This window comes from Pristis pectinata, chromosome 30, assembly GCF_009764475.1.
Source record: "Pristis pectinata isolate sPriPec2 chromosome 30, sPriPec2.1.pri, whole genome shotgun sequence".
Lineage (NCBI taxonomy): Eukaryota > Metazoa > Chordata > Chondrichthyes > Rhinopristiformes > Pristidae > Pristis > Pristis pectinata.
The window spans coordinates 2,680,986-2,695,247 of NC_067434.1; the positions used below are offsets into that span (position 1 = coordinate 2,680,986).

General features: G+C 43.8%; 1 protein-coding gene across 2 annotated transcripts in view; it reads left to right on the forward strand.

Annotated features, from left to right (window-relative positions):
• The window catches only part of bms1 (BMS1 ribosome biogenesis factor), a 127,645-nt gene that overhangs the window by 22,872 nt on the left and 90,511 nt on the right, over window positions 1–14,262 (forward strand). For both annotated transcript variants that reach the window (XM_052041689.1, XM_052041688.1), the window contains exons 6-7: window positions 4,816–4,958; window positions 9,879–10,000. In XM_052041689.1, coding sequence (XP_051897649.1) covers window positions 4,816–4,958; window positions 9,879–10,000 — 265 coding nt within the window. The remainder of the gene's footprint in view (window positions 1–4,815; window positions 4,959–9,878; window positions 10,001–14,262) is intronic.

Below are 14,262 nucleotides of genomic sequence, written 5' to 3' on the forward strand. Positions count from 1 at the left end.
GTTTGAGAAATGAGGTTTACATTTCAGGTTGAAGATCCTTAATCAGAACTGAGGAAGTCAGAAAGCAAGTTAGTTTGCAAAATCAGTTTGTTTTCTCACTTTTCAGTTCCGTTGGTCTTTGACAACAAACGTTAACTGTTTCTCTTTCTGTAGACACCAGCTGATCTGCTGAATGTTTCCAACATTTTCTGATTTTTATTGCAGTTTTCCAGCATCTGCAGTTTTTAAAAATTTTTCAGTAACTTAAGTTTGAGCTTCAGAACAATTATCAACGACATTGCACAACAATTCTTATAATATTTTTCTAAAATTATTGCAAGAGCAGGACAAGGGTATGTCTTCTTTCTTTTCCCTTGTGCTTAGTTAGGCCTAATTGCTTTTCTGTACCAATTTTGCAATAGCTTTTTCAGTTTGTTACAAGAACGTATAATTTCACTATTTGCTGTAGTGCTCAACCATCTGTGTGGGATTTTAATGTTCAACTTCTAACAGAGCTGAGAGTTCTTTCAAAACAAAACAAATACTGGAAATATTCAGTTCAGGCTGCATCTATGGGAGGAGAAACGGAGTCTATATTCTAGATCAGAGACCCTTTGTTAGAATGGAACAGGAGACAAAAGAAGTTTCTTAAGTTGCAGGGAGGATGGGAGAAGGAGATGTCTGATAGGATAAAACCATGCGATAGTGGGGATAAGATGTAAACAAGGTTATCTGGTCAATGAGTGAATTGGAAAGCATTTAGAGAGTGAGAATGTAGACAAAAGAACCTAGACAGAAGAATGTGGGAGTTGTGAAATGCAGAGCAGGAAGATGTGCCCGGCAGGTCAGGCTGAAACAGCCCAAGGATCATTTTCTGTTTTTGTTTTAGATTTCCAGCATCTGCAATTTTTTATGTTTTTTTTTTTACAGAGTTGAGTGCTTCTCACTTACCCACAGCTGATATCCAGTATTAGGTGAAGCATTGATGCATTTAAGGGGAGGTTCGATGGAATATGGAGCACATGAAAAGAGGGAATTAGTGGGAGGCTCCTGGAACACTGAGCAGTTGAACTGAATAATGTTTCTGTGAGCATAAGTGCTTTAAAATTGTAAAAAAAAAATGATGGTAATGGTACAAGACCCAGTTCATGATATTACTTGAATTCTTTTGCATTATTTTAAGTGTTCCGTAGAGAGCACCTTAAAAGGACATGTAAATAAACTTATTACGTAGGTAAAAATTAATTATCAAATTGCCTAGTTGTGTCTTGCTGACTGCATCAGTAAGATCTGAATGGAGCCCTGAGGAACATGTTCCCCAGAGATGGCTGATACTGCCTCTATCACTAATTGTTTCATTATTTCTGATATAGAACATAGAACAATTACAGCACAATTCAGGCTCTTCGGCCCACAAAGCTGTGCCGAACATGTCCCTACCCTAGAAATTACTAGGCTTACCCATAGCCCTCTATCTTACTCAGCTCCATGTACCTATCTAACAGTCTCTTGAAAGACCCTATCGTATCCGCCTCCACCACCGTTTCCGGCAGCCCATTCCACGCACTCGCCACTCTCTGAGTAAAAAACTTACCCCTGACATCTGCTCTATACCTACTCCCCAGCACCTTAAACCTATGTCCTCTTGTGGCCACCAATTCAGCCCTGGGGAAAAGCCTCTGACTATTTACCTGATCAATACCTCTCATCATCTTATACACCTATATCAGGTCCCCCCTCATCTTCCGTCTCTCCAAGGAGAAAAGGCCGAGCTCTCTCAACCTGCTTTCATAAGGCATGCTCCGCATTCCAGGCAGCATCCTTGTAAATCTCCTCTGCATCCTCTCTATGGCTTCCACATCTTTCCTGTAGTGAGGCGACCTGAACTGAGCACAGTACTCCAAGTGGGGTCTGACCAGGGACCTATATAGCTGCAACAATTCCTCTCGGCTCCTAAATTCAATTCCCCAATTGATGAAGGACAATACACCATATGCCTTCTTAACAACGGAGTCAACCTGCACCGCCACTTTGAACGTCATATGGACTTGGACCCCAAGAAACCTCTGATCCTCCACACTGCCAAGAGTCCTACCATTAATACTATATTCCGCCAACATATTTGACCTACCAAAATGAACCACTTCACACTTATCTGGGTTGAACTGCATCTGCCACTTCTCAGCCCAACTCTGCATCCTATGTATATCCCTCTGTAACCTCTGACAGCCCTCCAAGCTATCCACAACACCCCCAACCTTCGTGTCATCCGCAAACTTACTAACCCACCCCTCCACTTCCTCATCCAGGTCATTTATATAGAGTCATGCAGCACAGAATGCTTTATGAAGTTGTACCATAACCTCCCTGCTGTTATATTCTATGTCTTGTTTGCCACTTTACCATCTTATTTACCTGTGCTGTCACATTCAGTGATCCTTGGATTCATACCCTAAGATCCCACTGTTCTTCAATATTCCTTGGACCTTGCCATTCATTATGTATGTCCTATCCTTATTAGTCCTACCAAAGTGCATCATGTCACACTCTACCCATCTTAGAACTGATCTTCTAAACCATGAGTGTCCTCATTATCAACGACACTACCAATTTTTGTGTCTTTTATCAACCTAGGTAATCATACCTCCTCCACGCATATCCAAACTAGTTAATAAAACAGACAGTATGGGTCCCAGTACTGATCCCATAGTACACCACTGTTCACATGCTTCCAATCACAAAACTAGCCCTCCATAATCATTCTTTGTCTCCTGTTACCAAGCCAATTTTAGATCCAATTTGCCAACTTGCCTTGGATCCTACAGGCTCTATAATCTTTAGGACCAGTTTCCCAACTGGGATTGTCAAAGGTCTTATTCAATAAGGTCTTAAGTTTGTGGACAGTAACTTAACTTAAACTCCATATCAACTGCACTGCCCATATCAATACATTTCGTTAACACTTTGAAAAGTTCAAACAGGATCTCCTGTGAACAAAATCCTGCTGACTATCTTTCTTTAACGCTCACTTAAGTGCGAATAAATCCAATCCCTTAGAACATTTTCCTGTAATCTTCCCATTTCTAACATTAGATTTGCAGGCCTGCAGTTGTCTGAGTTATGTTGCTGCCTTCTGGAATAAGCATCCAACACTTGCTGTCTCCCAGTTACCTGGCATCTAGCTGGCAGACAGTGAAGGTTTAATAATCTGTCAGGGCCCCAGCAGTCTCCTCCCAAAGCAGCATGGAATACGTCTCAGCAGGTCCTGGGGATTTCTCCACCTTTATGTCTGCTAAGATATCTAATACCTCTTCCTTTTTAATGGTAATGAATTCTAGAATTTCACCATCTTATTAGCATGGAAACAGGCCCTTCGGTCCATGCCGACCATGGTGCCCACTAAGCTAGTCCTATTCATGTTTGGCCCATATCGTTCTAAACCCCTCCTATCGATGTACTTATCCAAATGTCTCTTTAAATGTTGTTACTGTACCTGCCTCAACCACTTTCTTTGGCAGCTCATTCCATATATGCACCACCCTCTGCATGAAGAAGTTGCCCCTCAAGTCCCTTTTACATCTCTCAACTCTCACCTACTGCCCTTTAGTTTTTCGTTCCCTTTCCCTGAAAAGAGACTCTGCGCTTTCACCCTATCTGCGCTCCTCATGATTTTATAAGGTCACCCCTCAGTCTCCTGTGTTCTGGGGAATAAAGACTTAGTCTGCTAACATAGGCCCTTGAGTCCTGGCAGCATCCTCATAAATATTTTCTGCACTCTTTCCAGTTTAGTGACACCATTCCTACAACAGGGCGACCAAAACTGTACATAATACGCCAAGTGTAGTCTCGCCAATGTCTGTACAACTGCAACATAACGTCCCAGTTCCTATAGTCCGTGCCATGGCTGTTGGAGATCAGTGTGCTAAATGCCTTCTTCACCACTCTATCTACCTGTGACGCTGCTTACACCCCAAGGTCCCTCTTCCACAACACTCCCCAGGACCCGACCATTCACTGTATAAGTCCTACTTGTGTTTGACTTCCCAAAATGCAACACTTTGCACTTCTCTGAATTGAAAGCCATTTGCCATTCCTCGGCCCACTTTACCCAGCTGACTAAGGTCCCCTAGTAATTTTTGTTAACCTTCCTCACTTGCTAAAGTACATATAGACGATGTCCACTACTCTACCTTCATCCACCCCCTTGCTTTCCTCTTCAAAAGATTTGTCAGACATGATTTCCCACGCACAAAACCGTGCTGACTATCCTAATTGCCTATCCAAAAGTTGATAGATCCTGTCCCTCAGAACCCCCTCCAGTAACTTACCCACCACTGATGTGAGACTCACCAGCCTGTAGTTCCCTGGCTTTGTTGCCCTTCTTAAATAACGGTGTAAGAGCCACCCTTCAGTGTTCCGGAACTACACCTGTGGCTAAAGATGAAGCAAGTATCTCTGCAAGGTCCTCCTCAATTTCTTCCCTCACTTCTCACAGGGTCCAAGGATATACTCAGTCAGGACCTGGGGATTTATCCATCTTAATGCGCTTTAAGGCTGTCTCCTCCCTGGTAATTCGTTTGTGCTGTAGGTTAGTGCAGCAAGTGACTTGTATATTGATGAAAAGGTATATTACTAATTATCTTGCACGTTTTGGGCCTACACCACAGCTGCAATGTCAGTGATATAAAAAAAATGCTATAGAAACTCGGCAGATCAGACTACAACTATGGGGAGAGAAACAGTGTTAATGTTCGTTATAACTTCAGTGTCTGCATTTTTTTTACCCTGTACTGCCAAGATAAAGCAAATACCAGCATCACCATCTGTCTTTTCCAGGGTGCAAAGCTCTTTTATCTGTCAGGAATGGTGCACGGACAGTATCAGAAACAGGAGATTCACAACTTGGGCCGATTTATCTCTGTGATGAAGTTTCGGCCACTGGTGTGGCAAATGGCACATCCTTACGTCCTAGCTGACAGGTGGGGACGAATTGCTTGACTTCCCTTTCAAATCCAGATAAAATCGAGGTCCATATTAAAGAACTATCAAAATTTAGATGAGGTAATTAAGAAGTAATGGATAGTTGTGTTTGGTTAGGGAACAGTTGGGCTCAGCAATAATAAAAAGAATTGGGAGATGAGACTGGAACAGAATATAGAGCAACAAACAAGGTGCTGGAGGAACTCAGCGTGTCAGGCAGCATCTGTGGAGGGAAGTGGACCGTCGAAATTTCGGGTCAAGACCCTTTTTTGGACAGGAATAGAATGTGTTGGAGGGATATGGAGCTCCTCCCTTTCCCCCTTAGTTAAAATTTTATGGCACTGCTCCTGTAGATTTCTGAAATAGAATCTTTATCTTCTATTGCTTCAAATTGAACCAATTTGCTGCAGGTAGTTTTGTTTTCAAAATGAATGCTCAAATGCAAAAGTCATTTGAGCACAGGGTGAATTCGGGGATTGTGCATTGCTGGACCAAAGATGACAGCAGAGACAAGAACCCAGCCAGTTAGGCAGGACCAAGAAGAATGAGACATTCTTTGCTGAGTAAATGGTGCCATTTTCTGTGGATTGCACAAAGGCCCAAGCTAATGGTATAATTGGAGAGGTGTTGGGAATTGGGCCGCTTTCCTTTTGCATCTATTTATGTTAAACCATTAGTAGTGGTTTACGAACTGGTTAATGTAATTGAATCTGGAATCACTAATCCTTTTTGTCAGACGGCATCTCCTAAATCTGACAAGTGCAACGCAAATGCAACAGTGCCACCACTTTCAGGTTTCCCACCACCATGCCAGCTTGAATAACTTGATCACAAGACAAGGGAGCAGAAGTAGGCCATTCAGCCCATGGAGTCTGCTCCATGAGCTAAAGAAAAAGAGAAAGAAAAAAAAAACTATTCCTTTGTAGCTCCAATTTCCGACCTTATCCCCATATCCCGTGATACCTTGACTAATTAGATACCTATCTATCTCCTCCTTAAACACCTCCAGTGATCGGGCCTCCGCTGCTGTATGTGGCAAAGAATTCCATAAATTCACTACCCTCTGGCTAAAGAAATTTCTCCTCATCTCTGTTTTAAACCGGTACCCTCTAATTCTAACATTGTGCCCTCTGGTGCTGGACTCACCCACCAAGGGAAACAGCTTAGCCACATCTACTCTGTCCAGTCCTTTCAACATTCTAAATGTTTCTATGAGGTCCCCTCTCATTCTTCTATACTCCAGTGAGTACAGTCCAAGAGCCGACAAACGCTCATCATATGTTAGCCTGTTCATTCCGGGAATCATTCTCGTAAATCTCCTCTGAACCCTCTCCAACATCAGTACATCTTTCCTAAGATATGGGGCCCAAAACTGCACACAGTCTTCCAAATGAAGCCTCACCAGTGCCCTGTAGAGCCTCATCAACACTTCCTTACTTTTATACACTATACCTCTCGAAATGAATGCCAACATAGCATTCACTTTCCTTACTGCCCATCCGACCTGGTGGTTAACCTTTAGGGTATCCTGCACAAGTACCCCCAAGTCCCTTTGTACTTCCGTACTTTGAATTTTCTCCCCTTCTAGATAATAATCTGCCCGTTTATTTCTTTTTCCAAAGTGTACAACGGCACATTTCTCAACGTTGAATGTCATCTGCCATTTCCTTGCCCATTCTCCTAAACCATCTAGGTCTCTCTGCAACCTTCCTACTTCTTCAATACTCCCTACTCCTCCACCTATCTTGGTGTCGTCTGCAAACATAGCCACAAAACCATTTAGCCCATCATCCAAATCATTAATGTACAAAGTAAAGAGAAGCGGCCCCAACACCGACCCCTGCAGAACACCACTGGTAACCAGTAGCCAACCAGAACAGGATCCTTTTATTCCCACCCTTTGCTTTCTGCCAACCAGCCAATGCTCCACCCACTCCAATATCCTACCTGTAATTCCATGACCTCTCATCTTATTAATCAGCCTCTTGTGTGGCACCTTGTCGAAGGCCTTTTGAAAGTCTAAATACACGACATCCACAACCTCTCCCTTATCCACCCTACCTGAGATTTCCTCAAAAAACTCCAATAGGTTAGTCAGGCAGGATCTTCCCTTCAGAAACCATGCTGGCTTGGACCTATCTTTCCTTGCACCTCTAGGTATTCCATAATCTCATCCTTGAGGATCAATTCCAATAACTTTCCCACCACGGATGTCAGACTAGTAGGTCTGTAATTTTCTTTATGCTGCCTTCCACCTTGCTTATACAGCGGAACTACATTTGCAACCCTCCAGTCCTCCGGAACCATGCCGGAGTCTATCGATTCCTGGAAAATTATCATCAATGCCTCTGCAATCTCTAAAGCCACCTCCTTCAGAACCCGGGGAGGCACTTCATCCGGTCCGGGAGACTTATCTGTCTTTAGTCCATTTAACTTTCCTAGTACCTTCTCTCTAGTAATCCTAACTGAACTCAGTTCCATCCCTTGAGACCCCTGACTATCCGGTATATTGCTGATGTCTTCCACAATGAAGACCTATGCAAAATACTCATTTAATTCTTCTGCCGTCTCTTTATCATCCATTATAATCTCTCCCACACCGTTTTCGATTGGTCCTATATCAACCCATGTCTCTCTTTTACTCTTCATATATTTAAAAAAACTCTTAGTATCCTTTTGAATGTTATCTGCCAACTTCCTTTCATAATTTATCTTTTCTTTCCTAATGACCTTCTTAGTTTCTTTCTGCAGGTTTTTAAAAGTTTCCTAGTCTTCTGTTTTCCCACTAATTCTTGCTTCCTTGTATGCCCTCCCTTTTGCTCTTATTTTAGCCTTAACCTCTCTCGTTATCCACATTTGTGCCATTTTTCCATTCAAAACCTTTTTTCTTGGAATATATCTATCCTGCATTTTCCTTATTTCTTGCAGAAATTCTATCCACTTCTGCTCTGCCGTCCCTCCAGCTAGCTTACTCTTCCAATCAGTTTGGGCCAGCTCCTCTCTCATGTCACTGTAATTTCCTTTGTTCCACTGAAATATCGATACACCAGCTATCAGCCTCTCCTTCTCAAATTTGAAACTGAACTCGATCGTATTGTGATCGCTAGTTCCTAATTGTTCCTTTACCTTTAGTTCCCTAATCACCTCTGGTTCATTACACAGCACCCAGTCCAAAACAGCTGGTGGGCTCATCAACAAGTTGCTCCAAAAAGCCGTCCTGTAGACATTCCACAAACTCACTATCCTGAGATCCACTGCCTTGCTGGATTTCCCAATCCACCTTCATGTTAAAATCCCCCATAATTATCTTAACGTTGTCTCACTGACACGCTTTTTCTATTTCTAACTGTAACTTATAGTCCACATCCTGACTGCTGTTAGGGGGCCTATATGGCCTGTATATAACTGCTATTATTGTCCTTTTACCCTTGCTATTTCTTAGCTCCACCCATAAGGATTCCACTTCTTCTGACCCAATGTCCTTCCTTTCTATTGATTTTATATCATTACTAACCATCAGGGTCACACCACCCCCTCTGCCTACCCGCCTATCCTTCCTATATATTGTGTACCCCTGGACATTCAGTTCCCAATCCCATCCATCATAAAGCCATGACTTGGTGATTGCCACAATGTCATATTTTTTAATCTGTAGTTGTGCCACTAGGTCATCCACTTTATTCCTAATGCTCTGTGCATTTAAATATAGTACATTTAGGCCAGTATCTGCTACTGATTTTGTTGTACTTCTATTGCTCAGCAAATTGTTCTGACTTTTCACCTGCCTGTCCTTCTTACCTTCTTCACTGCACACTATCTTGGACTTGTTTCTATATACCTCCTCATCTATCCTAACATCCTGTGTCCTAACATCCTGGTTTCCATCCCCCTGCCAGATTAGTTTAAACCCTCCCCTATTAGGCTAAATAGGGGAGGCTAAATTAAATATTGCTGCCAGGATATTGGACCCCTTGGAGTTTAGGTGTAACCCATCATTAGTGAATAGGTCATGCCTCTCCCAAAAAAGGTCCCAAGGATCCAGAAATTTGAAGCCCTGCCCCCTGCACCATTCACTCAGCCACGCATTCATCTGCCAGATCTTTCTATTCTTACTTCCATTAGCATGTGGCACAGGTAGTAATTCTGAAATTACTACCTTAGAGGTCCTGCTTCTCAACCTTCTTCCTAGCTCCTTGTAATCCTCCTTCAGGACCTCTTCTCTTTTTCTACCTATGTCATTGGTACCTACATGTACCAAGACTTCTGGATGATCACCCTCTCCCCTCAGAATATTGTTGCTGGGTTTAGATCCCCTTACCCAAAGCACGGGGGCAGTAGTTTCACCAAGAGGAAGGCAGAAGTTCAAGAAGATGACTCTGCACCACCTTGTCAAGGTCATTCAGGATGGGCAATGAATGCAGGCCTGGCCAGTGACGACCACATCCAGCAAAACAAACAAGTGCAATTTGTCTGCTGCCAAGTACGTAGCCTAGATTTGTGTCACCCCTCATTAACTCTATGATGTGACTGTTTTTATGTAGTTATTTTTTTAAAATATTCCAATTATTTAAAACAATTTTAGTAGATTTAAATATCTCTACAGATATTAAAATCCTTCATTTAAGCCTCAAAGACGTGTATAGGATGTGAGGCTTAATCACAGTATTGGCTCCCGTTAGTCATTCCAGGGCTGGGGTCTCACTGGTGCGTCAGTTGAAGCTGCTCTGAGGCCTTGATAGGGATCAGGGATAGCTACAGTGTTCCAGATAGCCAATCCCAAAGGATCCTGATTGAATGCCTTGTCACATCAATAATGTGCTGTGTATCTGCACAATCCTAACAAACATCTCAAATGTACCAAAGTACGACCATTGCATGGAAAAGTTTTAAATAAGAAAATCATGTTGCTGATTTTTCAGAATGGAAGATCTGACCAATCTGGAGGAGGTGCGAGTAAATCAGAAGTGTGACCGTAGAATTTCAATGTATGGGTACCTGCGTGGGACATACCTCAAAGCCAACAGTCAGGTTCACATACCTGGTAATGTATTGCTCAAAAGAATGTATTGCACCCCCCTGTGAAGAGCATATTCCACTTGGGATCACTATAGCAGTTGTCCATGTATACGATGCGATTCATCTTGGACCAGTGAAACAGAGTAGGTCACTTGGCCCCATATGGTTGTGCAACAGAGAAACAGGCCCTTAGACCCATCAAGCCAATGCTGACCATCATTCCTATCAATCCCACTTGTCTACATTAATTCCATATCCCTCTATTCGGAGGCTTTGGAGAGGGTGCAGAGGATGCTCACCAAGATATTGCCTCAATTAGAGAGCATTATCTATAAGGAGAGGTCGGACAAACTTGAATTGTTTTCTCTGGAGTGTTGGAGGCTGAGGGGCGTCCTGTTAGAAGTTTATAAGATTATGAGAGGCATAGACAGAGAAGACAGTCGGTTTCTTTTTCCCAGGGATGGAAATGTCAAATACTAAAAGGCAAATATGGGCGGAGAAATAGCAGATGGAGTTCAATCTGGACAAGTGTGAAGTGTTGCACTTTGGAAGATGAAATGTAAAGGAACAGTATACAGTTAATGGCATGGCCCTCCACAGCATTAATGCACAGAAGGATCTTGGGGTCCAAGTCCATAGCTCCCTGAAAGTGCTGCACAGGTTGATATTGTGGTATGCTTGCCTTTACTAGCCATGCCATTGAGTTGAAGAGTCATTGAGTCACAGAGTGTTACAGCATGCAAGCAGGCTCTTCAGCCCAACTCAGCCATTCCGACTGTGTTGCCCAGTGGGCTAGTCCCATCTGCCTTCATTTGGCCCATAGCCCTCTATACCTCTCCTATCCATGTACTTATCTAGATGGCTTTTAAAAGTTGCTAATGTGCCCGCCTCAACCACTGTTTCTGGCAGCTCATTCCAAATACACACCATCCTTTGCATGTAGAAGCTGCCCCTGATGTCCCTTTTAACTCTTAAACCTATGCCCTCTTGTTTTTAGCACCGCCTCCCTGGAAAAAGACTCTGTGCTTTCACCCTGTCTATGTCCCTCATGATCTTGTGTAACCTCTATCAGGTCACCGCTCAATCTCCTACATTCCAGGGAATAAAGTTTTAGTCTACACGACCTCTCCATAGAACAGTACAGTACAATACAGGCCCTTCGGCCCACAATGTTCTGCCGACCTTTAAACCTCACCTAAGACTATCTAACCACTTCCTCCGACATATCCCTCTACTTCAAATTCCTCCATATGCTTATATAGCAATCTCTTGAATTTGACCAATATACCTGCCCCCACCACCACCCCAGGCAGTGCATTCCATGCCCCAACCACTCTCTGGGTTAAAAAACCTTCCTCTGATATCTCCCTTGAACTTCCCACCCATTACTTTAAAGCCATGCCCTTTTGTATTGAGCATTGGTGCCCTGGGAAAAAGGCGATGGCTGTCCACTCTATCTATTCCTCTTAATATTTTGTACACCTCTATCATGTTTCCTCTCATCCTCCTTCTCTCAAAAGAGTAAAGCATTAGTCTCTCCTCATAATGCATACTCCCTAAACCAGGCAGCATCCTGGTAAATCTCCTCTGCACCCTTTCCAACACTTCCACATCCTTCCTATAATGAAGGAACCAGAACTGGACATAGTACTCTAAGTGTGGCCTAACTTGAGTTTTGTAGAGCTCCATCATTACCTCACGGCTCTTAAACTCGATTCCACGATTTATGAATGCTAACATCCCATAAGCTTTCTTAACTACCCTATCCACCTGTGAGGCAACTTTCAGTGATCTGTGGATATGAACCCCCAGATCCCTCTGCTCCTCCACACTACCCAGAATCCTGCCATTAACCTTGTACTCTGCCTTGGAGTTTGTCCTTCCAAAGTGTACCACCTCACACTTCTCTGGATTGAACTCCATCTGCCACCTCTCAGCCCAGCTCTGCATCCTATCAATGTCCCTCTGCAATCTTCGACAATCCTCCACACTATCCACAACACCACCAACCTTTGTGTCGTCTGCAAACTTGCTAACCCACCCTTCTACCCCCTCATCCAAGTCATTAATAAAAATCATGAAAAGCAGAGGTCCCAGAACCAATCCTTGTGAGACACCGCTAGTCACAGCCCTCCGATCTGAATGCACTTCCTCCACCACAACCCTCTGCTTTCTACAGGCAAGCCAATTCTGAATCCACACAGCCAAGCTTCCCTGGATCCCAAGCCCTCTGACCTTCTGAAGAAGCCTACCATGTGGAACCTTGTCAAATGCCTTACTAAAATCCATGTAGACCACGTCTACTGCACTACCCTCATCAATCTTCCTGGTCATCTCCTCAAAGAACACTATCAGGCTTGTGAGACATGATCTGCCCTTCACAAAGCCATGCTGGCTGTCCCTGATCAGACCATGATTCTCTAAATGCTCATAGATCCTATCTCTAAGAATCCTTTCCAACAGCTTGCCCACCACAGACGTAAGGCTCACTGGTCTATAATTCCCTGGACTATCCCTACTACCTTTTTTGAATAAGGTGCCAACATTTGCCACCCTCCAATCCTCCGGTACCATTCCCGTGGACAATGAGGACTCAAAGATCCTAGCCAACGGTTCAGCAATCTCCTCCCTTGCCTCGCGGAGCAGCCTGGGGACTATTCTGTCAGGCCTCGGGGACTTATCTGTCCTAATATTTTCTAACAGCTCTAACACATCCACTCTCTTGATATCAACATGCTCTAGAGCATTAACCTTACCAACACTGTCCTCACTGTCATCAAGGCCCCTCTCCTTGGTGAATGCTGAGGAGAAGTATTCATTGAGGACCTCACCCACTTCTACAGCTTCAGGCATATCTTCCCACCTTTGTCTCTAATCGGTCCTACTTTTACTGTCGTCATCCTTCTGCTCTTAACATAAGTGAAAAATGCCTTGAGGTTTTTCTTAACCCTACTTGCCAAGGCCTTCTCATGTCCCCTTCTTGCTCCCCTCAGCCCCTTCTTCAGTTCCTTCCTTGCTACCCTATATTCCTCAAGAGCCCTATCTGATCCTTGTTGCCTACACCTTATGTATGCTGCCTTCTTCCTCCTAACTAGTTGTTCCACCTCCCTTGCCATCCATGGTTCCTTCACCCTGCCATTCTTTCTCTGCCTCACTGGGAGAAATTTATCCCTAACATCCTGCAAGAGATCCCTGAACAACGACCACATCTCCATAGTACATTTCCCTTCAACAATGTCATCCCAATTTACACTTGCAAGTTCTAGACTTATAGCCTCATAATTTGCCCTTCCCCAATTAAATATCTTCCTGTCCTCTTTGTAACTCAGGTGCCGAGTCCAGGCAACATCCTGGTAAATCTTTCTAGTTTAATAACATCTTTCCTCTAACGGTGACCAAAACTGTACACAATACTCTAATGCGGCCTCACCATCATCTTGTATAACTGCAACATAACATCCCAACTCCATGCCATACGCCTCCTTCACCACCGTATCTACCTGAGACGCCATTTTCAGCGAACTATGCACTCAGACTCCTAGGTCCCTCTGTTCCATTACACTCCCAGTGGCCCTGCCATTCACTGTACAAGTCCTACCCTGGTTTGATCTCCCAAAATGCAGTGCCTCGCATTTATCTGATTGAAAGCCATTTGCCAGTCCTCAGCCCACATAACCAGCTGATCAAGATCCCCCTGTAATATTTCATAACCTACATTATCTACACCACCACCTATTTTAGTATCATCCACACACTTACTAACCACGCCTTGTACATTCACATCCAAATCGTGTATGTAAATTACAAACAACAAAGGTCCCACCACCGACCCTGTGGCACCACTAGACACAGGCCTCCAGTCCGAGAAGCAACCCTCAACCATCACCCTCTGCTTCCTACCCCTGAGCCAATTATGAATCTAATCCGCTATCTCTCCCTGAATCCCATGCATCTAACCTTCCAGACTAGCCCGCCATGAGGGACCTTGTCAAAGGCTGTGGTAAAATTCACTGCCTTACCCTCACCTACCCTCTTGGTTACCTCCTTGAAGAACTCCCAGAGTTTTGTTACTCACGACTTCCCACGCACAAAGCCATGCTGACTATCCCAAATCAGACCATGTCTCTCCAAATGTTGGTAAATCCTGTCCTTCAGAATCCCCACCAGCAATTTACCCACCACCGATGTCAGACTCACTGGCCTGTAGTTTTCTAGCTTGTTTTTGCTACCCTTTATAAACAGTGGCACCACATTAGTCACTCTCCAGTCCTCTGGAACCTCACCTGT